At 45.3% G+C, this 26,811-nt stretch overlaps 1 protein-coding gene and 1 long non-coding RNA gene across 3 annotated transcripts in view; one reads left to right on the forward strand and one right to left on the reverse strand.

Annotated features, from left to right (window-relative positions):
* fbxo38 (F-box protein 38) overlaps positions 1–12,897 on the forward strand; it is a 40,614-nt gene extending 27,717 nt beyond the window's left edge. For both annotated transcript variants that reach the window (XM_079515251.1, XM_079515252.1), the window contains exons 18-21: positions 1,562–1,707; positions 4,540–4,643; positions 5,332–5,445; positions 7,053–12,897. In XM_079515251.1, coding sequence (XP_079371377.1) covers positions 1,562–1,707; positions 4,540–4,643; positions 5,332–5,445; positions 7,053–7,231 — 543 coding nt within the window. In that variant the 3' untranslated portion in view covers positions 7,232–12,897. The remainder of the gene's footprint in view (positions 1–1,561; positions 1,708–4,539; positions 4,644–5,331; positions 5,446–7,052) is intronic.
* Positions 1–26,811, reverse strand: part of LOC306940464 — a 687,363-nt gene that overhangs the window by 147,544 nt on the left and 513,008 nt on the right. The gene's annotated exons all lie outside the window — the stretch shown is intronic.

Raw genomic sequence — 26,811 nt, forward strand, 5'->3', positions numbered from 1 at the left:
GCTCCTTGAAAAATGCAGAAAACTACGCAATGTGGTAAACAATTCGAACATTGAAGCAAACAAAAAGCAACCAGAAAAACTCTGGGAGGCTTTAAACAAATTAGGCTGCAGCAACAAACTGCAAATCAAATCTACAAACGTCTGCATAGTTTCAAGTGGCTCGCTTATCACCATACTGGTGGCGGCAAACTGTTTATCACCGACATACTGGTGGTGGCAAACTGTTTATCACCGACATACTGGTGGTGGCAAACTGTTTATCACCATACTGGTGGTGGCAAACTGTTTATCACCATACTGGTGGTGGCAAACTGTTTATCACCATACTGGTGGTGGCAAACTGTTTATCACCGACATACTGGTGGTGGCAAACTGTTTATCACCGACATACTGGTGGTGGCAAACTGTTTATCACCGACATACTGGTGGTGGCAAACTGTTTTAACAGTTTAACATACTGGTGGTGGCAAACTGTTTTAACAGTTTAACAGACATACTGGTGGTGGCAAACTGTTTTAACAGTTTAACAGACATACTGGTGGTGGCAAACTGTTTTAACAGTTTAACCGACATACTGGTGGTGGCAAACTGTTTTAACAGTTTAACCGACATACTGGTGGTGGCAAACTGTTTTAACAGTTTAACAGACATACTGGTGGTGGCAAACTGTTTTAACAGTTTAACAGACATACTGGTGGTGGCAAACTGTTTTAACAGTTTGCCACCACCATTGCCACCTGAAGCAAACTTCCCCTGCATTCCGGTCTTTACGGTTCTGATCGCATCCAAGCTCACTATGAGAAATTAGGAGCTCAAAAAGATGCATTCTCAGTTAAACCTGTGAAAACTGATGATGTACTAAAAAACACTCATCGCCCTTCAGCCAAACCAAAGCCATGACAACGTCCCCACCAGATTCCTCAGAAATGCGGCAGCCTCTTTAGCCCACATTACAAATCTATCCATCAGTCAGTGTCACGCACCACAGGATTTCAAAGTGGCACGAGTGATCCCTCTGTACAAAAAAGGAAACAAACTAGAACCTGGCAACTACCGCCATGTTTCCATCCTTTGTTCCACCTCAAAGGTTATAGAGATTAATTCGCGAACAAATCAGCAGCTACCTAGACGAGCGTAAACTGCTGTTTGAATTCCAATCTGGCTTCAGAACATCCCACTCCAATGACACATGCCCACTGTGTTTGAACGACTACATTAACATTCAGTAAATTTTCTGTGGTCTGGGGTTTTCTGGTTAAAACAAGTGCTCCGATTTTCCTGTGGATTGTGATGTAAGACAAATCCCATATTTATGTCAATGGGATTTGCCAGCAAATGTCACTGTTGAGGCCTGTTTGCCTGTTTACATTGCAGCTCAAAAGGCTTCCAACCCCCAGAGAGAACTCCAGACCACAGAAATTCCACTGAATGATAGAAGTTCAGGTTGTGTGGGTGTAATTGAGGTCATACAATAAAACCTAGAAGAAAAGCGAAAAATAAAAATGAATGAAAATGAATGTCATGTACATTGTAAGTAAGTAAATGTGCGTGTGCTTCCCAGATTGATTCGCTGGCTCTGGAGCGCCAGTTGTTCCAGGGCCCGTACCCCTACCACATCGCCATCGTGCACGAGTTCAGCAACCCCCCCAACGTTCGCAACAAGGTGCGCATTCGCAGCTGGATGGACACCATCGCCAACATCAGCCAGTGAGTATGTTACTGTACTGATGACGGGGGGGGCATCAGTTAACACCATGGAAGCCCAGGGCGGAGTTCTCCGTCCAAGTTCAAGGTCATGGTCAAGTGCCCAACACAGAGATTGATAAACAGGACGGAGATTAATGATAACAAAACTGTTCGCATCGCTCTAGAGCCTTGGAGCGCTTGTTGCCCGATCCGATGACGTGTCAAAAAGTGACACGTCATCAAAAATCTCCCCTGCCTGTTTAGCTGACGAAAACGAAAATCTTTAAACGATCATAACTCCCGATCTAAATCATCCCGTCTAATTCTGAAAAAAGATCCTGTGTTAGACGGCGCTCAGCGGTCCAGTCACTAGTCGCGATAGATTTATTATTACCTCCCGTTGTTGTCGATCGACTCTAGAGTTGTGTGGCTATTGTTAGCTGCTACACAGACATGCACACCAGCTTCCGGTGCGCCGGTAAAAGTGGTCCGTGCGCTACAAATGATGGGCACCATGGATGAAATGGATTAAATAGTTCCGGGCCTCTAAGGTGTTAATCGATTATCGCTGGCGGAGATCGGGTGCAGGCGTGTTCCGACATACCAAGAGACGGACAGTCTAATGACTGTCGGACACCCTACCTTACCCTAGTCCATGTCGCATGTCACGGACCCAGCACATGTTGCAGACGCAACGGGTGATTTGCGCATGTCAGACTTTTGGTATGTCGGACAAACGTCTGCAGCCCGCGGAGATCTTTTCTGGTCTAATCCAACGCTTCGCCGCCGATGTGGTTTATGATGGATCGCTCTCTTTGCCGACGCACCGTATGTTAGGAATGGTTATCGGTTGCCAAGCAACGAATACGACCGGAAATGAACAGTGTGTGTAAATGTTGGTGTTTTTGGTCAAAACAAGCTTTATTCAACAGCTTTAATGATCGTGAAACCCTCAACACGGCATTTTTTCTTCTTTTTTTTTTTACATCCGGCATAGTGAGAGAAACAATTTTGAAAATGTTTTAACATTTCCATTGTTTTTGTTTTTTACATCTTTCTTTCAATTTATATCCAATATTACATCCATATTACAATAAAACACTTATGAAACACTAATGAAAATGTATTTAAAAAAAATCTAAACAAACACTAAGCAATAAGCATAAAAACAAACCATATAGAAAACTAAACTAAACGTAGCAAACCCACATTATAATCAAAACTATAAACTGAAATTGAAAAATGTCAAACCAAAGAAACAGGCAAAACTATCATATTAACCTTGTTCTGCCCCCATCCTTCCTCCTCTGTCCTATCTGTGTCAGTGGATGTTCCGTCAGTGTGATCCTGTCCTTCCTGCATTCCCTCTGCTTTCTATAAACAATTGTCTTCTGAAAGGGTGAAACTGCAGCTATTAATAGCCGGCCTGCCTCCTGAACATGCTTGATTCTACGGATGGTTTACTGTTAGTTTTAAAAACGTTAAAATGACCAGGGACCTCTTTAACCCATTTAGGCCTTTAAAATAATGTCTTCTAAATCCTGAGAGTTTTCTGAAATACTATGTCAGTGGTGCTCAATATTTCATGTCAAGGTCCAATGTAATTGGCCACCAAAACCCCATCTGAAAATATGTTTTTCCAGGAACCCCTCGGAAGCAAAGATTTGAGTTAAAAATGTTTGCTCTGAAAGAATATATATTCAAAGATTTGTGCCGCATTTTCACGATTTAAAAAAAAATAGCAGACCTACAAGCTCGAGTGCCGCGCTATGAGCTTGTAGATCTGCAATTTTTCAATAGCTAAAGTATAAATAACATAATGCTTGAAACACCAAAAGGGGTTCCCTGCCGCCCAGAATGGGTTAAGGTGTTTGTGCCAGAAGGAAGGGAGCCGGGCCAAAACCAGAGAGGGCCTTGAAGTCCTCGAGGTGTGCTTGACTCGACATATCCTCTCAGAAAAGAAATGTCTTGCCCGTTACCATAAACCAGATGTTCCTGTTAGTCACACGGATTAAAGTTCTCTCCCGTCATTTTTATAAGATGGAAGAGTACTAGCAATAGAATACATGTTCAGAAGCATCTTCCATAAAACTTATTTTATGGTCTCGGACATTTCATAAAAGCTACAATGTGTAAACTGAATGGCTGTTCTGTAGAACAGCAAGAACATAGGTTTACAATGATAGTAAGTAAGTAAGTAGCCTTGCCGAGCCATGAGGCCCATAGGGGCAGGAGCCTATCTCCTGTTTCTGTAGCGTGAGGCAGCTTGATGTACAAGTACACCCCCTGGACATGACGCTAGTATGTCGCAGGGACTTACCCCCAATCCAACCCTTGTATTGATGCTGAGTGTCAAGCAGGGAGGCATTGGGTCCCATTTTTACAGTCTTTGGTATGACCCGGCCGGGGATCGAACCCCGAACTCCCAGTCTCAGGGCGGACACTCTAACCACAAGGCCACTGAGCTGGTGGTGATGATAATACCTAAGCATCAATTCTACATATTGGTCAGGAATTGTTCCTTTCATGCCAGTTCACAAATCACAGACCAGGAATGGCCCGACAGTCGAGACATTTTGTTTTTGCCTTAATCTCTGTGTTGATGACTGGAGTGATGCAGCGCATTTGTGAGGAACAAAATCTTTTCAGATGGGTGGTTCACGGCCAAATACAACAACGTATCAATTTGGGGGTTCCTTGACATGAAAATGTTTGAGAACCGCTACCCAAAGATCGCACCATCTGTTTTGATCTCCCCTGGTTCTGTTCTGATGGAAGTTCAAGCTGTTGTTGCTGTGTTTCCTTTGATCCTCTCTGTCTTTGGTTCCGTCTTCCCGTCTCTTTGTCCCTCAGAGAGTTGATCAAGTATGAGTTCTTCCCAGAGGCCACGAGGACAGAGGAAGACGTGAAGAAGTATCCCAGCTACCCGTGGGGACGCGACATTTACAGGCTGGAGGGTAAGTAACGCACAGTACACACACTACAGGAGGAGGACAGAGGAAGCGGGATACTTCGAGACAGACACAAGCTAGAGGGTAACACACAGTACACACACTACAGGAGGAGGACAGAGGAAGCGGGATACTTCGAGACACAGGCTAGAGGTTAACACACAGTATACACACTACTACGACTACTTTATGGATGGGCTGTCGTCCGGGGTGCCGACAAAAGCCTGATAGCCTTTTTCTTTTAGGTTTTATTACTTCAATTACACCCAAACAACCTGAACTTTGAACATTCAGTCAAGTGGATTTTCTGTGGTCTGGGGTTTTATCTGTGTGTTCTGAAGCCTTTTGAGCTGCAATGAAAACATAAGCAGATGTCACTGTTGAGGGATTTGGCCTGTCAATCATCACCTCTGCTGACCCCAGAAGTCTTATGAAGTGAAATACCCTTTCAAACCATGTATACTTAGCAGATCTTTCCTACAGTGGGCTTGTAGATCTACTATTTTCACTGAATGTCAGACTATTTTTTCTGAATGTCCGCCATGCGCAGATGAGTAAGGACGCTAGTGTTCATGTGGTTAAACCTTATTTCATACATTAATCAAACCTCTGGATTTTTGCACGAAAAATGTGTTGAATAAGTCAGTCATGTGCGAGTGTGTGTGTGTGTGTGTGTGTGTGTGTGTGTGTCTAGGGGTTGTGGATGGCGCCCCCTACAGCATGATAACAGACTTCCCCTGGTTGAGGACACTGCGGACGGCCGAGCCCAACGGTTACGCGCGCTACGACTTTGAAGACGACGAGAGCAGTGAGTAGTGCTGCACGATTCTTGCTGCATGAATCTTGCTTTTCCTCCACAAGAATTGAGATCACGATTCTTACACAATTCTTATTTTTTCCATGAAGATTTGTATTGTCTTTAGTCTGTAGTTGCTGAACATTCAAACATTCAAAATGTGGCACCTGGAGCCACTATACTGTGGCTTTAAGTGTAAACGGACAACATCAAAGTGCTCGACTTAAACCTCTGTGTATATGCGCACACGCGCTTTGAAAAGCCTGGTGTAGCTCGGCCGTAAGTAATGTAACGTCCTGTAAACATGTCGATCCATGTCATGTATTTGAGCACTAAAAATAATGAAACATGGCCACTATTTTTTTTTATTGTCATCTCCCTCTATGGCCACTAGGAGGCTCCGTTCACAGCCGACCCTGGTCAGGTTTACAAGTACAGAGGTTTTTTTTTTACTTCTTCTCTGCTTCCTACGATTATAATCATACCCCCTAGGCTATGGTACGGCATCTGCCACCTACGTACATGTTCGTAGACAACCGTATACTCCATATATGAACGTGGCGACCGTCAATTTACCTTTTAGCATTGCTCCTGTTGCTATGGAGAGCCTCTGTCCTCACCAGCTATGGGATTTTTAAATCCAGCTCCATTGAGCCTCCATTATAACAGGGTTTTCAAAGACTTGTATCTCTAAAGCTTGTAATGTAACTGTTTATGACGAGAGCTAAGGGGTATGAGCTTACGGCTAACAATCAATGTCCTCACAACAACAGCCCCCACCTCACTGATAACCCGGAAATGAATTTTGTGTCTTGTCATAAAATACTCATCCCTTACGGAATTACAAGACACCAAAAACATAAATAAACAAAATCACACTCACTTCCTGAACACAGAAACTACACAAAAAGAAAAGAAAAGAAAATATTTGTACCCAAAAACTAACAAATATACATCACATATGTTTTCTTTGCCCGTTTGTCCCACGCTTTCTCTCAAGTATTCTGCAAGTGCGAATATCTTGTGTTCAAAAGGCCAAATCAGTCTCTCTGCGTCGCTTAACCATATCAGATCCAGGTTTCCACACATTTTGATGTAGTTCATGATTAAAAAGGGCAGTAAAAAAATAAATTGGAACTCATTCTCAATATCGTTTATATTACAGTAAGTGCAAATCCGTTGTTCTTCTATTACTCTGAGTCTATACCTACCAGTCTCAAGGTGCAGGGGCGAGGTCCCAGAACACAGTTGGGCACACAGAGATCTTTGTCTTTTGGATAATGGAGCACAAACATACTTTTCCTTAGCATAACAGGTTTTTGTCATAACAAACCTCTGTAACCATACAGAGGTTTTATAATAGTTATTTTGAAAACCTTTTCATGTAACCCAGTTCTCAGAGTCGTGTGTCCTTGGGTCTACTGCACTTGCCCATGCACCTTTTACCGATACAACCCAGTTGAAAAACATCCTGGCAACTCTATTCTCTGGCATTCTGATTAGTCTATTCCATAGGGCTAGGATCCTGCCTCTCCACTTTATCTCACACGGTTCCCATCCCATGTCTCCTGTCATCATGGCCAATACAAATGTATCTGTCTTCTGTCCCGTCATGGCAGCAACCATCTACGCGCCGCGCCGCAAAGGCCAGCTGTCGGCGGACATCTGCATGGAGACGATCGGGGAGGAGATCTCTGAGCGCCGGCAGAGCCGGAGGGGAGTGTTCCAGAGGGTGGTGGTGCTGTTCCTCCATCACTGCGACACGCCGGGTGAACCCGTAGAGGACGACTACATCTAGAACCACACCCACCTCTCCTGTCCTCTGACGGAGGCCCAGAACGCCCAGAAAACTCAACCTTGCTTCTTCCGGGGCGGGCGCTCCGAAAACAAGCACTGGCGTCGCATCCGAAAAAATTAAGATGCCGTGTTTCTGGAGCTACTGTTGTAGGACTGAACAAGTCTACTGCTGGATGCCGAATCTAGGAGTTTTGGTTTTCGGTGTCAAACTCTAGGGAACTCCTGTACCCTGTATAGGCCAAATCCTTTGCCTTAGCTTGGCGAGGGGAAGGAGTCCCCCCTCCGGATGTTTGGGTGACGTTGCAGGCCGGCATATGCAGAGATATACATATGACGTTGCTTGCAGGCTGGCGTGTGGCAGAGATTGGTGGACGTTGTTGGCAGGCTGGCGTATGGCAGAGCAAGGCCTGTAACTGTTTGAACTACATGGGAGCCATGACTGAGATAACCTCGGGTAAAGTAGCTTGGCTGGCAAAGTCGGCTTCTTTTTTTTTTTTGGTTTGATGATTACATTCATTTGGATTCGGCTAAATTGCTTTATTGCCCTTTCTTGAACCAGAAGAACGGATCGATCCCAAGTTTGGTTTTGTTAATATTTCAGGAAACGTGACTGCCCCGCCCCCTCTTATTTCTATTACCTACGAACCACCATGGATAATATAGGAAGTCCTTTCTTTCTTTCTTTCTTTCTTTTTCTTCGACTGACATCGTTTTGGTTAATTTATAATAATGCTTCCAATTACATGTTTGATTTTAATGAGAGTTAAAACGACTCAATGTGTCATGTGTAGCCCCATGTCGGCTCACACCCGAAGCGGAGTGTCCTCCGAGCTGCGAGAAGAAGCAGGGATCATACTGTAGGTGTCGCTGGCGTGGTCTTAAAGGTTGTTACACCTCATCTACACTGGCAGCGATGCGAGCGAGCGAGCGAATGATGAAATCTCATTAGAATACATGTTTTTCAATGAGACTGTCCTGATGTACCGCGAGTGTGCAGCGACGTTGTCCACCCCTCCTATTTTTTGCTCGCAGGGTCTATTTGAGCGAGGTTTCGCGGCCCCCAAACACTTTTATTGGTCGAGATCTACATGCTACTATTTATTGGTTTTTTGATTGGTTCAGGCTACGTCGCAACGCAATGGCCGACGCTCCATATCAGGACAGTTTTTCACGTGATATCGCCGTCGGAACGCTCACACCTTGCCTGTGCAGATGAGGTGTTACTGTCCCACTGTCTGATGTTTTTTTTGCTGTCACTGTCTACCTCCGCTGCCACGCAACACCATGGACGGCTATCAGTTAGAAGTGCCCTTAGACTGCTCTGTCTCAATTGGCTCTTTTCGACTACAAGAAGTAAGCGAACTAACCGCGCTGCGCCGCGAAACATATATTTCACGGGTGCTGGATTCGTTTCCTTAAGGCTATGGTGATGGTTTCAGATGAGGTGCCTGGAACCTAATTTGGGGCCTTGCTAAGGAGGTTGGTACGAACGAACCCAGAACTCATAGGCCTACTTATTTTTTTATTTTCTTCTAAACTAGTGACATGGATGTACAATCTCACAACGTGACATGTTTTGTTTTTTAATTAGTTTTTTTTATATGGCCTCTACCTCCTCCTTCAGGGTGGGTGTGATGTTGGAAACGTAAAATCGCCAAGGAACTTTCACAGGTTCTGGAATGTTTCAGGTTCTGGTAGGTTGGGGGGGGGGGGGGGGGGGGGGGGGGGGTGTAGACCCGTCGTAGTCTAAAAGAGCCAAAAGTGACCTGTGTTGTATTTGTTTTTGTTTTTTAGATTTGTTTTCTCTGTGCTCTGGGTTTGGATGTGTGCGTGCGTGTGCGTGCGTGTGTGTGTGTGTGTGTGTGTGTGTGTGTGTGTGTGTGTGTGTGTGTGTGTGTGTGTGTGTGTGTGTGTGTGTGTGTGTGTGTGTGTGTGTGTGTGTGTGTGTGTGTGTGTGTGTGTGTGTGTGTGTGTGTGTGTGTGTGTGTGTGTGTACGTGCCTCAGCAAGCGATTCATATAGATAAGAATTTTGAATAATTCCTCTCCTTTTACTTTACTCGGAAACAAACAGAATAATCTTTACGTTTTGACACCACTTTTAGCTTCAATGAAAGGGTTTCACAGAAGCCACGTAGGAAAGCCTGCTTTCACGAAGGAATAAACCCTTTTTACCGCGTGCCATGCACCCCTAGCATCGTGCCGTGCACCCCTAGCATCGCGGCCATGTATAGGCGAACATTCGAGCAAAAATATTTTTTTGGTAAATGATATAACTGTAGGGTTTATAAATGGTTTACCCTCAAGGATTTCTACACGTAGCATAAACGTGTGTGGTGGTGTGCTGCTGGTAATCTGCTGTGAGCTCTACTTTCAATGGTTGTTAGGCTGACTGTCAGGAAAGACTCTATATACACACTACAGTATGTACAGTATACTGTATGGATAGCTTAGAAAAAAACCATACAGCTTGCCTACTTATAAAGGACCCAAGGCACTCGTAATGCTGCGTTCACACGGGCAAAATATGCAAAGATCGCAGCATAATTTGTCGCTTTGTAAACATCTGTTGCTCACACAGTCATTGACGTCATCAAGCGTGTTTCCGTAGTGTCATTGACGTCATCAAGCGTGTCTCCGTAGTGTCATTGACGTCATCAAGCGTGTCTCCGTAGTGTCATTGACGTCATCAAGCGTGTCTCCGTAGTGTCATTGACGTCATCAAGCGTGTCTCCGTAGTGTCATTGACGTCATCAAGCGTGTCTCCGTATTGTCATTGACGTCATCAAGCGTGTCTCCGTAGTGTCATTGACGTCATCAAGCGTGTCTCCGTAGTGTCATTGACGTCATCAAGCGTGTCTCCGTAGTGTCATTGACGTCATCAAGCGTGTCTCCGTAGTGTCATTGACGTCATCAAGCGTGTCTCCGTAGTGTCATTGACGTCATCAAGCGTGTCTCCGTAGTGTCATTGACGTCATCAAGCGTGTCTCCGTAGTGTCATTGACGTCATCAAGCGTGTCTCCGTAGTGTCATTGACGTCATCAAGCGTGTCTCCGTAGTGTCATTGCAGCTACAGCTGCAGCTTTGCATCTGGAAGTTAACCCATTTAGACCTGATTCTACAAATGTCTTCTAAATCATGACAGTTTTCTGAAAAACCCATGTTTCTATGTCAGTGGTTCTCAAACTATTTCATGTCAAGGACCCCCAAAATTATATGTATTTGGCCGCTGGACCCCCATCTGAAAATATGTTGTTCCAGGGACCTCCCAGACGCAAAGATTTTAGTTTAAAAACGTTTGCTGTGAAAGAATATACATTCAAAGATTTGCGTCACATTTTCTACAAGCTGCCGCGCTATGAGCTGGTAGATCTGTTATTTTTCAATAGCTAAAGTAAAACCTAATGCTTAAAACACCAAAATTGGTTCCCGTCCTGAATGGGTTAAACCCAGCTCGGCTTCAATGTGTAGCTTTGTAGCTTTTGCAGCAGCTGTAAACCGCGTTTTTGATGCGTATTTGCATCTTCATGTTGCTGGCCTCCATTGACAATGAATGGAATACTGTATCTTTGCCTCTGCCCGTGTGAACGTAGCATAAACTATTTTAAGACTAGATCTCTCCTCCCCCCCACCCCCACCCCCTCCTCTCTCGCTCTTTTTGGTTTTACTTTTTCCTACATACTGTAAGTCTCTTTGGCCTGGTTACATTTATTTACATTCTGTCCTTTTCTTTTCTCCCCCAAATTCGAGGTGCTGTAGAGTAAGTGATATTTTCTGGTTAACGCAGTAACCAGTAACGCTGGTCTCCCTGTCTCTTCAGTAACCAGTAACGCTGATCTCCCTGTCTCTTCAGTAACCAGTAACGCTGGTCTCCCTGTCTCTTCAGTAACCAGTAACGCTGGTCTCCCTGTCTCTTCAGTAACCAGTAACGCTGGTCTCCCTGTCTCTTCAGTAACCAGTAACGCTGGTCTCCCTGTCTCTTCAGTAACCAGTAACGCTGGTCTCCCTGTCTCTTCAGTAACCAGTAACGCTGGTCTCCCTGTCTCTTCAGTAACCAGTAACGCTGGTCTCCCTGTCTCTTCAGTAACCAGTAACGCTGGTCTCCCTGTCTCTTCAGTAACCAGTAACGCTGGTCTCCCTGTCTCTTCAGTAACCAGTAACGCTCGTCTCCCTGTCTCTTCAGTAACCAGTAACGCTGGTCTCCCTGTCTCTTCAGTAACCAGTAACGCTGGTCTCCCTGTCTCTTCAGTAACCAGTAACGCTGGTGTCTCCTGTCTCCTCAGCGCTTTAATAAACAGAATAGATAAGATACATTCTTAGGTTGGTTAGAATCTTCATTCAATCAGGACAGTGAACCCCACAAAGACATTTTTTTTCAGGCAAATTTGCAATTTTGTCTGCTCATTTATTTGAATTCTTTGTTTCCTGGTTGACTAAAATGTATATCCTGACCTGAAGACTCTTTACTAGAGAGATGGGGAGACTTAAAAAACTGTTGTTAATGATTATCATCAGAATATGCTATTTAGGGCACCTTTTTCTAAACTGTTGAAAACCTTGACATGGGACTGGACAATGTCCCGTACTGAACTATGAAGAAACAATGGAGTGGATGTGGCGTGGAGACGGAAGGGAATTGAGTGGCAGTGTTATATGGCAGCTTGCGTGGTCGTCGTGGCCTGATTGGCCCTCTATGTATAAAACACTGCTTCTCAACATTGGCCCTCCGGGGTCCACCATCGCTCTTACATTTTTTTGTAAGATATTTTTCGGGCTTTTATTGCCTTGATAGATTAACAGTAGTTTGACAGGAAAGGGGGGAGAGAGATGGGGGGTCGGGGGTTAGACACGCAGCAAAGGTCGTCAAGATCTTTCACCTAGGATTACCAGCCTAGGTGTCTGGACCGCTCGGCAGACCCAGGCCAACGACTATACAAATTTAACTTTAATTTAAATTTAACATAAGGATGAATTGTCTCGCATATAATTGCGATTAACAATTTATTTAGTTTTTTCTTTTTTTTTGGCAATGAACATCGTAACGTTACAATTTGTATTTCCGTTTGCCTTTTATAGGCATCGAAATCACAAATCGCACAACACAGACATGACAAATAACTCCTGTCATACTTACACAACTTGATACACTTATTTATCTCTGAGACCCGAATTGACCCCATTCCATTTGTACACCAACCTCAAGAGTCACAGACCTGCAAAGTGTCCATTCGGACCACATGATATTCCTGCGTGCCCTGCGTTGAGGTGTGTGTGTGTGTGTGTGTGTGTGTGTGTGTGTGTGTGTGTGTGTGTGTGTGTGTGTGTGTGTGTGTGTGTGTGTGTGTGTGTGTGTGTGTGTGTGTGTGTGTGTGTGTGTGTGTGTGTGTGTGTGTGTGTGTGTGTGTGTGTGTGTGTGTGTGTGTGTGTGTGTGTGTGTGTGTGTGTGTGTGTGTGTGTGTGTGTGTGTGTGTGTGTGTGTGTGTGTGTGTGTGTGTGTGTGTGTGTGTGTGTGTGTGTGTGTGTGTGCCACTCTGCATAATACTCTGTGGATGTCAATAATGAAGCTTCCATGCTTTGGTTTATATGTTTATAAGAAAAAGAACAAAACTATTTGACCTGATGATGAAGAACATGAATGAATAAAAGGAGATGAGGGACATTGAGAGGAGCTCTGGGGTGTCTCTGCGTCCGTCTGTTCCTTCCAGGGTTGCGTTTCATCGCTGCCAAGGTGGAAACTAGAGCTGGCCACAAATGTGTCTTTTTAATATTAATGTTATCGTCAACATGTTTGTGTTTTGCTAGTTAATTATTTGGGGGCCCACGTATGATATCCTCACAGCTGACATGCAGGTTCTCAACCTTTGGGTCGTGACCTCCCGGCCAGGGGTGTCCCCACATAGTTTTATGGGGATCCCTAGAGTGTGTGTGTGTGTGTGTGTGTGTGTGTGTGTGTGTGTGTGTGAAAAACATTACTGCATCAAAACATTTGGAAAATTCTACAAGCTCACAAAAGCTTGTACATAAGCTGTATATTATTTTACAATAATTATCTGTGGAAGGTTGAGAACCACTGTGCTGACTGTCCACAGAGTCTTCGTCTGTCTGTCTGAACTTCCTCCATAGCCCCCCCCCCCCCCCCCCCTGTTTGAACTCCCTCCATAGCCCCCCCCCTCCCCCCTGTCTGAACTCCCTCCATAGCCCCCCCCCCCCCCCCCCCCCCCCTCTCTCTCTCTCTCTGTGTTTAGATGGAGTGACAGGTGTGTTCATTTTCTCTGCCAGGGCAGCACAGGTGTGTTGAGCCGGTGGGTCCTGGTTGCACTCAGCCTTGTCAAAGCAGGAAGGAGCAGAGATTTGGCACGTCGTTCGTTCTGATGTTTCACTTCACTGCAGCGTCTGGAAGAAGTATACTCCCAAAATGGAAATTAATAAAAGTAGCGATACCACATTGTAGAGATGCGCTGTTACAACTAAAAGTTATGAATTTGAAAGGTTTTACTTGTAAAAGTACATATTTTGGCATACAGATTTGACAGTAGCTTACCAAATGTAAAAGTGCTCATGGCCCATTTCACAATCATATTATTGGATTGTTATTGATAATGCGTGTACGTGTTTTAATGCGTGTTAATTTTAATAACGTATGTGCCACTGGGTATATTAACCTATAATTATGTAATTTATAAATGTTTTTTAAAAAAGTGCAATATTTGACTCTGAAATGTAGAGAAGTAGATGTCTAAAGTATCAAGAAATGGTAATACTCAAGTAAAGTAAACTCAAAATTGTACTTGCGGTAAGTACAGTTTGAGTTAAGGTGGCCTTACACTAGCCGATTCTTTTCAATCTGAAATCTGATAGCGCCACACACTACAGGATAATCGGAGCGGGGCAGAGCAAATATCAAACATGCTTGATGTTGATCGGGTCGATCCCGATCGCGCCCCGAGCAGATCGATTGGGTCGGGCACCCCCCGAGCGTCAAAAAATGCCCGATTATCGGCTAGTGTAAGGCCACCTTAAGTGTACATGGCTACTTTCCACCAGTGCCTGCCAGACCTGTTTTAGTTCTGTATCTGGGTCTTGTCTTGCCCTTATCCCATGTATCTGTCCCCTTATCCCATGTATCTGTCTCTGCTGCCCTTATCCCATATATCTGTCTCTGCTGCCCTTATCCCATGTATCTGTCTCTGCTGCCCTTATCCCATGTATCTGTCTCTGCTGCCCTTATCCCATGTATCTGTCTCTGCTGCCCTTATCCCATGGATCTGTCTCTGCTGCCCGTATCCCATGGATCTGTCTCTGCTGCCCTTATCCCATGTATCTGTCTCTGCTGCCCTTATCCCATGTATCTGTCTCTGCTGCCCTTATCCCATGTATCTGTCTCTGCTGCCCTTATCCCATGTATCTGTCTCTGCTGCCCGTATCCCATGTATCTGTCTCTGCTGCCCGTATCCCATGTATCTGTCTCTGCTGCCCGTATCCCATGTATCTGTCTCTGCTGCCCGTATCCCATGTATCTGTCTCTGCTGCCCTTATCCCATGTATCTGTCTCTGCTGCCCTTATCCCATGTATCTGTCTCTGCTGCCCTTATCCCATGTATCTGTCTCTGCTGCCCTTATCCCATGTATCTGTCTTTGCTGCCCTTATCCCATGTATCTGTCTCTGCTGCCCGTATCCCATGTATCTGTCTCTGCTGCCCTTATCCCATGTATCTGTCTCTGCTGCCCTTATCCCATGGATCTGTCTCTGCTGCCCTTATCCCATGGATCTGTCTCTGCTGCCCTTATCCCATGGATCTGTCTCTGCTGCCCGTATCCCATGTATCTGTCTCTGCTGCCCGTATCCCATGTATCTGTCTCTGCTGCCCTTATCCCATGTATCTGTCTCTGCTGCCCTTATCCCATGTATCTGTCTCTGCTGCCCGTATCCCATGTATCTGTCTCTGCTGCCCGTATCCCATGTATCTGTCTCTGCTGCCCGTATCCCATGTATCTGTCTCTGCTGCCCGTATCCCATGTATCTGTCTCTGCTGCCCGTATCCCATGTATCTGTCTCTGCTGCCCTTATCCCATGTATCTGTCTCTGCTGCCCTTATCCCATGTATCTGTCTCTGCTGCCCTTATCCCATGTATCTGTCTCTCTATGCTGCCGACACTGAAAAGTCCTAATTTAACTTGGAGTGCAGTACTACGGTGGTCCTCAAATTGGGGTCCTTGGGGGAAGGGATTCTGGGGGTTACCCCCAGCTAAATTAGTTAATTCAGCATCGCAATCATTTTAACACTTAATCCCTATTTTATACGTTTTGAACATTAAAAAAAATACAAATCTCATGTTGAATAAGTGTTTAACACTGGGGGTCCCTCGCGACAATGCTGTCAGAGAGGGGTGGTCCGAATACATATCAGTAAGGGGGTCCCTGACGTGAAAAGGTTTGAGAACCACTGGTGTACAGTATAAAACCCCATAAGGGTCCATTTGTATATACTCCCTGCTGTGTGACAGTGCTGCGTGACAGTGTCAACTAAACAGTGCCAGTGCAGAATGCAGTCAGGAGTAACAGTCCTGTGTCTGCTTATCCCTCTGTCTGATAAAACACCACTGACTGCATGGGGCTTCTGTTTACATCTACAGTACGCTATGACATCCTCGGTGTTCTTTTAACTCTGTGGACTAACACATTTACAGTACACATTAACTTAAGTAAATGTGTACTGTACACATTTACTTAAGTACAGTACTTAAGTAAATGTACTTGGGCCTAGTTACTTTCCACCACTGCAAATAACATCTCTCTCTCTACTCTCTCTGTCTGCTTCTCTGTTTAAGTCTATTGTTCCTCTCTCTACATGGCAAGTTTTCCGTGTCCATTTCGCTCGTGTTCGTCTCACTATATTTCAACTTTATTCTTTTTTTAGGCCGCCTTACTTTCTGTGGCCTTATATGGCCGTGCCACCCTGGCAGCCTAGTGATCAAAGCCCGACACAGGAGCTCCACGCAGACTCCACGTTCATAAACCTTCATGTTGTCGTCTTCTCCTAATCTTTGCTCTGACCCTCCCTCTCTCTTCCCTCTTTCCACCTCTCCTTTTTAATCCAAGCGTTCTTCTCCTTTGTTTGATCTGACTTTTATATCAGCCTCTCAGACATGCTGATGGATAGTCCTTGGGAGTTGTATTTATTTCAAGCCGAAAACGTGTTACCAGCGGTGAAAAGTAACTATTAAGTACGCGAACAAGAAGGCACTGGAGCAGCTCAGACGATTTAGGCCCTTATTTTATTATATCAGGGTGCAGGTAAAAAGCGACAACGTTTCGATGTGTCAATTACATCTTCGTCAGGTCATCATCGAAACGTTGTCGCTTTTTACCTGCACCCTGCTATAATAAACTAAGGGCCTGAATCGTCTGAGCTGCTCCAGTGCCTTCTTGTTCGCATATTATATGTCCTGCTCCTGAGATGCACCAGACTGGCCTGCTATAGGCTAGAGGCGCGGCTGGAACTCCCTTCTACATAACTATTAAGTACATTTACTTAAGTACTGTACTTTAAGTACAATATATTTACTTAAGTACTGTACTTAAGTACAATTTTAGGGTATTTGTACTTTACTTGAGTATTTACAATATCCAATACTTTTACTTCTAGTCCAGGTCATCGTGGCGGTGTCCAACTTGTGGATGTCGTTAAACCATATTCTGGGGTCGTGTCAAGTGGACATTCCTCCGTGGACGTACATGAACTTCCCCAGGACGCAGGCCGAGTGATTGGCCCTTGCCTCTGGAAAGGGCCCGGAAGCCTTGCGCTTCAACCATCTGTGCGCGTCGACATCTAAAGCATACACCTGGCCGGTTCAAAGTGTCCGCCCCAGATGTAGATGATGTTCCCTACCAGCACAGCCGTGTGGCCTGGGTGCAAGGGAACGGTGGGAATGTCAAGGAAGACGCTGCTAGTGCCTCGGTCTCCACCGGAGGCAACTCACTCCAGCTCGAGGACGCCGTGTCGAAGATGTGCACAGCGATCTCCTCGTCGTAGTTGTCGAGGCCTCCGAAGCAGTAGAGCCGCTGTCCCACGGCCACCGCGGCCCGACAGCATCACTTTGGTCCTCTCAGACGCGTCCAGCAGAGCATCCCTCACAGCGGATCTTATGTCGAACCGTAAACTTTTAGGACTGCTATACCGTGATATTCCGTTTGTTGGACTGTAAAAAGGGTATTGGTTTGGAGGTGTCACAGGCCTCAGGAGTTGAGTTGTCGGACGGCAGAAGATGTGTCCTGTTTGGTACAGGGAAAATATAGACAGATTTATGTTGCGTTCTTCAAAGCAGGCTGCAAGCTCTTTATTCACAGAATCTTATTTTTAATTTCCTCATTCATATATATATATATATATATATTATGAATCATTGTCTTCGTTTAAGTACTCAATTGCGGAAGTTTCATGGTGATAACAATCTAATATATTATAGGTATGGTTTTATACGTTCCAATTTTGGAGATCTGGCTCATGGACTAAGAACCAAAAAGAACTTAATCTGAGTTCCCAGAAGTTTTATTTTTCGCCACTAGGGGGGCGAGAAAGGTTGGGGGCGTCCAACCAGGAAAACTCCCCCCTGTCAGGTGAAAAGAAGCGGCTTGGACTCCATGCATTGACGGAAGCATGAGGTCAGTCCGTTGCTCTCCCCAGGTTGCCAGAGGGTGTGTAGCGCCCAGCATTATTAGACAATTGACACTGGGTGAAAAAAACGGGTTACAAAAATCGTGGGATCAAAATGTAGAAAACTTCAAGTTGCAACTATCTTTTTTTCTGTCTACATAATTGGCTAATGTTCCCAAGTCATTAATAGCATCTCATTCTCCACAATATCTAAACATCACTAGGGAGTGCTAGAGCACCCCCTGCCCTTTTGGCAATGTGCCCTTTAGACAGTTACACTGTACAGTATGTGGACCATGGTAACATTGATCAATTCTTGATAAAAAGCTTCTAATATATTATTTAGGCCCCACAATTTATAAATCTCACACTATTAAGGCAACCGGCCGGTTCCGCGCGCTGCACAAAGTGCCCTTTTTTTCCACTTGAGCACCTGCCCCTCTAAATGTCTGTGCACGCCACTGAGTATGGGTCGGTGCCTTGCATTGTTTCCTCCACAGTCATCAGTGTGTGGACGTAAAGCGTTTTGGACAAAGGCAAGGTGCTATATTATAAATGCACCATTTACCATTTACTGGCACTACGTGTGAAAGTGTTTCATAACAAGAAGAAGAATGTAAATGCTAATGGTGACACTGGGATTGGGATTGACCTTTCGTCACAAATGGTGCATGTCTATATATGGTATATTGGTATCGGGGCACACCCATGCAGAGTCTCTCCATGCTTGGCTGCCATTGCTAATAGCCCTCCACTCTTGGCTGCTGTAAACATAGAACGTTATCCAAACATTGCCTTATTAAGACACACAGTACGCACAAAGAGAGAGAGAGAGAGAGAGAGGACATGGACAGAGAAGAGGCATATAGGCTATATGTTAGAGACCAGGAGGGAGTAGAGATTGTGATACATTTTTCTTTTTTTCAACTCTGTTTGATCCTTTCTTGTAGTACGACCACTATACTGTGGAAGTCAGAGACACTGTGTGTGTGTGTGTGTGTGTGCGTGTGCTTTCCGCAGAAGATTTAAAATTCAAGTCCTCCCACGAGTCCCACCTGTCTGGCAGTTTATCATCGTTACAGCTCTCTTCTCTCTGTCCACACATACATACACACACACACAGACAAGCACAGCACATACCGCAGACATGCGCGCGCAGTGCGCACACACATGCATTTACACACACGCACACCCACACACACACACAGACTTACACACGCACTCACACACACACACACAGGCACTCACACACACAGACACGCACACCCACAGTCTATACTGTACACACAAGCATACACACATTTATTTCATAAAGTCACAGTGAGTCTAACCCTCATGAGTAGTGTTGAGAGAACAGTGCTCTTAATTTCCTCCCAGACTCGGTACTGGTGGGAAATTTTATAGGCTACTTAATTGAACTGTTGGGTGTGGCGACATAAAAAGATAATTTTAACACTTTCTGTACACTTAACAAAACTTCCTCCTGGTATAATGATCATGTTGGAGGGGGGGGGGGGGGGGGGGAAATCACAGCACTCCATTTTTAAGTATCAATACTATTAGAAATACTCTGTTACAAGTCCGGAATTTACTTGAGTAAAAGTACAAATTAACTATTGGCATCAAAATGTAGCCTACTTAAAGTACCAAAAGTAAAAGTACTCATGCAGAATGTCCCGTTTCAAGTTTTCAATTGTATAAAAAAATCTTTTGAAAATATCAGATCTACAAGCTCACAATGCGTCGCATTGTGTACTTTTCCACCACTGCCTGGTACAATGTACACTTATGATCGATGTATGATCGAACCTTATGTTTGAATGAAAAGTGAAAACAGCCGATCTACAAGCTCCCAACACCCTGCTAAGTGCTGAGCGACACGTTGTGAGCTTGTAGATCTGCTATTTTCACTAGTTTGGGTCGGACAAACATCTAATTTCTGTTTTGTGTCTCGAGTTTTGGGCTACTTTAGTACCATTAAACTGTTAATCAGGCCGACATCACTTTTTTACAAATCGGTACACAGTATCTATATGTGATCAAGACGGATCTGCCTCAAATCATGATCGCCGCGTGCAATTTCTGTGAAATAATTTTGCGCACACATTCCTACAAGGCTGAGGAATAAATCCCAGCCTTTTCACATTGGCCTGTTATAGCGCCACCAGCAGGTAGCTTTTAGCAAAACACATTTTGGGAACAAAATGCCGCAAACCATGAATTTGAAGGCGTAAAAAGATTAGGCCTATTATTGTGCCACCAGGAGGCCATGATAATCTACCTGATCTGGCGGCAGTGGTCGAAACTAACAAAGTACATTTACTTAAGTAGTGGAGAGTAACTAAGTAGGCCTACATTTGCTTAAAGGGGCATTCCACTCATTTTCAACATTTTACTATGTCATTAATATACCTTAGAGCTGTTGTGTGGAAATAATAAAAAAGTCCCCCCATTATGTGTTTCCTAGAACTGGAGATCTGAAAAAAATCATTAACATGGTGAAACACATCTTGATGATGTCATCAAGATGTGTTTCACCATGTTAATGATTTTTTTCATACTGGAGTATTTCCAATTTCCAGTACTTTTACTTCTACTCCACTACATCTCAGATCCAAATATTACATTTACTCGATTTATTTGAGAACTGGTCCAAACATAAAATGACTGGATCTCTTTTCCACTAGTCCCTACCTAACCTTTTAGTCTAGTTTTTATTTGTTGGCAAAATTGTCATTATTTAGTGTTAGTAGCTTTTAATAGTTTTCATTTAGTTTTTACTTAGTTTTCCTCAGTGAAAAAAAGGTAGTCGACAGACATTTCTCATCCTAGTTTTAGTTGATGAAATCATCACTGCTGGAGCCAGAGCGGCAAGACGGGATGATGTATTCTGAAACCCCTGGAATGATGTGGTCAGCGCTCCGACTGACCAGAGCATTGGTTCATTCAGTCTGCTCACGTCATCTAAAGAAAAGAAGAAAAAGAAAATCCGCCACAGAACATTGTGCAGTGGTGGAATGTAACTAAGTACATTTACTTAAATACTGTACTTAAGTAAAAAACAAACAAAAAAATAGTTGGCCGGTACAAGTTCCAATACTTTTACTTCTACTCCACTGTGACTACAACTCTGGAACTCTCTCCTGGAACTCTCTCCTACCGGCATGCACACTTAAGCCTCTCCAATTGATCCAGAATGCCGCAGCACGCTTAGTCTTCAACCAGCCAAAATTCTCACATGTTTCCCCCCTTCTCCGATCCCTCCATTGGCTCCCGGTTGCTGCCCGCACACAGAGTACAACACTCTGATGCTGGCCTTCAAAACAAACAAAGGTATGGCACCCCCATATCTTCAAAGTCTGATCGGACCCTACAAACCCCACCCGCTCGCTCAGATCAGCCAAGTTAGGCTGGCAAAACCTTCACTAAAACAGCCAGGACAACGCTCCACACGTCCCAGACTCTTCTCCCTTCTGGCTCCAAAACTATGGAATGAACTTCCAGACCCACTCCCAATCTTCCGCCGTAGTCTGATAACTCAACTCTTCATACTCCATTTTAGCCTGATGCATTTGCCGTAGTAGCACTTGCACTAGCCTCAATTACCTTACAAGCGTATGCAAAGGCTAAACTTATGTAATAGTTTTTCATGTAGACATACAGCACTCTATAGTGTATACTCAATTTGTATTGTACAGATAATCTACTGTTAGATGGATGTTAAGGCTCTCATCTTGCTTGCTTATGATCCTTAATTACTATTTCTATGTATTTGATGTATTACCATAAATAGTAATGTAATATAATTCTTGATTACTGTAAATCGCTCTGGATTAAGAGCTTCTGCTAAATGCCTACATTGAAAATGGTAATCTCGGATGATCCAAATATTACTTCACTACATTTATGTGAGAACTCTAGTTACTGTGTAGATTATTATTGTTGTAATAATAATAATTATTATAATTATAATAATTATTATTATTATTGCGACCGTAGGTCGTATTTACTATGAAAACCTGCATTTCCTGTTAGTCACTCAGTTATTATTATTAACTGCTATTTTCAAAAGACTATGTACTTTTGACTATTGTACTTTTACTCAAGTACATATTGGATTCCGGACTTGTCCTTGTAATGTTCCTTGTATTTCTATATTGCAGTATTGATACTTTTATGTTTAAAAAAAAAGTAAGCAAAGGAGTATTTTTTTCCACCACATGAATCATGTCAGCGTCTCTCTCTCTCGCTCTCGCTCTCGCTCTCTCTCTCTCCACACAGGAAGCTACACAATAAAATCCTCAGTGTTTGTTTATCTCCGAGAGTGTACAAAATGTAACCGAAGACCGCCAGGGTCCATTTGGTTACATTTTGCACACTCTTTGAGTTAAATCAAGGACTGTCTAAAGAGGACGAGACGCGAAGACCGTACGGGCGACGCCATGTTGCTCCATGGAAGGAAAGAAACATGCACAGTTGAGACCAGGAAGTTGTATATGCCCAATTGTGCATGTACAACTTCCTGGTCTCAACTGCGCATGTTTCTTTCCTTCCATGGAGCAACATGGCGTCGCCCGTACGGTCTTCTCGTCCTCTTTAGACAGTCCTTGAGTTAAATGAGCATGTGATGGCATACTGTAGCAGATGTGGCTACTATACTGTAGGGCGGCGCTGTTTTCATTTACACTGAAGACTGGACCTCGCTGAACCCCCAACACTCCCCCATGCCTACAGACAGTACAGACACAACCCAACACTGCCCCATGCCTACAGACAGTACAGACACTGCCCCATGCCTACAGACAGTACAGACACAACCCAACACTGCCCCATGCCTACAGACACAACCCAACACTGCCCCATGCCTACAGACAGTACAGACACAACCCAACACTGCCCCATGCCTACAGACACAACCCAACACTGCCCCATGCCTACAGGCAGTACAGATACAACCCAACACTGCCCCATGCCTACAGACACAACCCACCACTGTCCCATGCCTACAGGCAGTACAGACACAACCCAACACTGCCCCATGCCTACAGACAGTACAGACACGCCCCATGCCTACAGACAGTACAGACACAACCCAACACTGCCCCATGCCTACAGACAGTACAGACACAACCCAACACTGCCCCATGCCTACAGACAGTACAGACACAACCCAACACTGCCCCATGCCTACAGACAGTACAGACACAACCCAACACTGCCCCATGCCTACAGACAGTACAGACACAACCCAACACTGCCCCATGCCTACAGACAGTACAGACACAACCCAACATTGCCCCATGCCTACAGACACAACCCAACACTGCCCCATGCCTACAGACAGTACAGACACAACCCAACACTGCCCCATGCCTACAGACATTACAGACACAACCCAACACTGCCCCATGCCTACAGACAGTACAGACACAACCCAACACTGCCCCATGCCTACAGACAGTACAGACACAACCCAACACTGCCCCATGCCTACAGACAGTACAGACACAACCCAACACTGCCCCATGCCTACAGACAGTACAGACACAACCCAACACTGCCCCATGCCTACAGACAGTACAGACACAACCCAACACTGCCCCATGCCTACAGACAGTACAGACACAACCCAACACTGCCCCATGCCTACAGACAGTACAGACACGCCCCATGCCTACAGACAGTACAGACACGCCCCATGCCTACAGACAGTACAGACACAACCCAACACTGCCCCATGCCTACAGACACGCCCCATGCCTACAGACAGTACAGACACGCCCCATGCCTACAGACAGTACTACACACACAAATACTAAGTGTTGAAATGAACACTCAGTGTTTATTTACAGTACTCAATGTTCATTTACAGTAGTTCATTCAGTTAAATTAACACTAATTTATCTGGTCGCTTTGTTTACTTTCTACTCTCTCTCTTTCTCTCTTTCTCTCTCTCTCTCTATCTCCCACTCTGTCATTAATTTCTTTGTTTTCCAGCCCAAGAACCGGTCCATATGGGGCATTGAGGAGAGGCCTTAGTGTGTGTGTGTGCATGCATGCATGCGTGCACGTGTGCTCAGGAGAGAGAGAGGGAGAGAGGGAGTGAGAGACGAGAAAGAGAGAGAAGGAAGATGGTAATTATTTGGAGTAACAGAGCATTACTTGACTGTTAAGACACACACACACACACACACACACGCAGGAATGGGGGTAATACATTCCACATGGAGTTTCAGGGGGCTGTCCTGTCGGCTGCCTGCGCAGAAAAACTCCAAATTTAGAAGAAATATGAAAATCGTCAAACACTTTTCTTCTTGCCCTGTCCCCTCCTCCTCTCCTCCTCCTCCTCACCTCTTCTCTCCTCTCCTCCCCTCCTACTCTCCTCTCCTCCCCTCCTATGCTCCTCTCCTATCCTGCCTCCTTCTTTGTGCCTTCATCGCCTCCTCCCCCATTTCCTCTCCTCACCCCCACATCTCTCCTCACTCCATACCCTCCTCCTCCTCCCCTTCTCTCTTCCACCCTCTCTATCTTTCATTTCTTCATCCGTGTCTCTAACTCTCTCTCTCTCTCTCTCTCTCTCTCTCTTTTCTCTCTCTCTCTCTTTTTTCTCTCTCTCTCTCTCTCTCTCCTCCTCTTCGTCTCTCTCTCTTTTTTCCCAGACAGATTCCTACAGGTCACTGGCACGGGTCATGGGAGTCCTCTGATGACAGCCAATCACACCCCCGGCTGGCTCGGGGGGTTGTGTGTGTGTGTGTGTGTGTGTGTGTGTGCGCGTGTGTGTGGGGTGGGGGGGGATTTCACGGTGTTATAGCCACACCCCCTACGTCCATATTAGGTAAGAGAGGAATCCTCGGATTCATAGGCCAGCTGCCTCATAAGACAGAAAGAGAGAGAGAGATAGAGAGAGTGAGTGAGAGAGAGAGAGACCTGACGGCTGTCTCCCATTCAGAGGATGTCTTCTCAACCTGTGGAAACACTGTCTGCGCGCCAACCGGACTGTTAGCTGCTTGTTTACTTCTGTGGCCTTTTAGCTGCTATTTAGACACTTTAAAAGCTTTTAGTGGACAATCACAATACACCAGAAAACATATGCCGTTTTATCTTCATAGAACTTCATTTCGAAACAGTGGCATAGCTCTGAGGATACATTCTACTTGAGCCGTAATATATTGGAAATGGCTGGATAGCAGGACTGCCTGTGGGCCAGCGAGCGTGCCAACCAGGTAGCCATCCATCCTGTGGGCCAGCGAGCGTGCCAACCAGGTAGCCAGCCAGCCTGTGGGCCAGCGAGCGTGCCAACCAGGTAGCCAGCCAGCCTGTGGGCCAGCGAGCGTGCCAACCAGGTAGCCAGCCAGCCTGTGGGCCAGCGAGCGTGCCAACCAGGTAGCCAGCCAGCCTGTGGGCCAGCGAGCGTGCCAACCAGGTAGCCATCCATCCTGCATGGTTTATGCTAGCGAGCATGCCAACCAGGTAGCCAGCCAGCCTGTGGGCCAGCGAGCGTGCCAACCAGGTAGCCAGCCAGCCTGTGGGCCAGCGAGCATGCCAACCAGGTAGGCAGCCATCCTGTGGGCCAGCGAGCGTGCCAACCAGGTAGCCATCCATCCTGTGGGCCAGCGAGCGTGCCAACCAGGTAGCCATCCATCCTGTGGGCCAGCGAGCATGCCAACCAGGTAGCCAGCAGCCTGTGGGCCAGCGAGCATGCCAACCAGGTAGCCATCCATCCTGTGGGCCAGCGAGCATGCCAACCAGGTAGCCATCCATCCTGTGGGCCAGCGAGCATGCCAACCAGGTAGCCAGCCTCAGCATGCGAACTGAGGACCGACCAGCCAACCAGCCAGTCAGTAAGTAAATGAGCAGTCAGTATAACCTCCATCATTAAACCTTGTTGACCGGGGTCCCCCAGGGCTCTATGCTTGGCCCTCTCCTTTTTTTTCCTTCATTGGGGATGAACATTAGACAAATATATAGCCCTATATTCTGATAGCAGTCATTGCTTGTTTCAGTAACAGGGGGGGGTATCCCTGTCTCTCCGGCTCTTTAATACACAGAAAATGCATCTTTAGGTCGGGATACCATTTGTATCCAATCAGGACCTCATACGGGATATACAGGATCAATAAGTGAAATTGCAGGTCGATGACACGAACCAAACTGGAATTCATGGAACGCTAAAATTGAAGCTGATAAATGGGGAATACAGGGATACGGGGAGTAACTCCTGTTACCAAACAAACACTCTATATAACAATGATTGCGGTATTACTATCAGAGTATATACAGCTTTAACCTGTGATGCTGAATATCCTTCGGGACAATAGAGATTTTTATTATTCACACAATTTACAATTTACAATTTAGGCATTTAGCAGACGCTCTTAATCCAGAGCGACACAGAGCCACACAGAACCAACTTTTTTGTTTTAGCCAAAAACTATGACTTACAACTGAGTGTAAGACTGGACCCTGATGGCTCCATCTGTGTTCTATGATGGCACAACAACATGTATGTCTTTTCCTGAATGCTGCTCCACGTGTAGACGTGTACATACGAGCTCACGTGTGTGTTTGTTTGTGTGCGTGTGTGTGTGTGTGTGTGTGTGTGTGTGCTGTGTGCACTCCACAGTGGATGACGTCCTGCCATGCAGTGGTGCAGAGGAGACGAGAGGGGACAGGGACACACGTACGTAAGCACGTACACATGCAAGCACACACATGCACACACACACGCGCGCACACACACATACACACGATAGGTGCGATCGATGGGTGTTTGTTTTATTTTGTCACACACCTGCTTAAAGTCCTCAATATTAACGTATGCATTGGTAACTGAGAGTGTACAAATTTGTATACGCCCTCAGATTTAAATGAAACACAGACAGACAGACAGCTGGGTTTGGGGCTGAGTGGGCAACAGACAGTGACAGA

The sequence above is a fragment of the Electrona antarctica genome (genome assembly GCF_951216825.1).
Source record: "Electrona antarctica genome assembly, chromosome: 1".
Classification (NCBI taxonomy): Eukaryota; Metazoa; Chordata; class Actinopteri; order Myctophiformes; family Myctophidae; genus Electrona; species Electrona antarctica.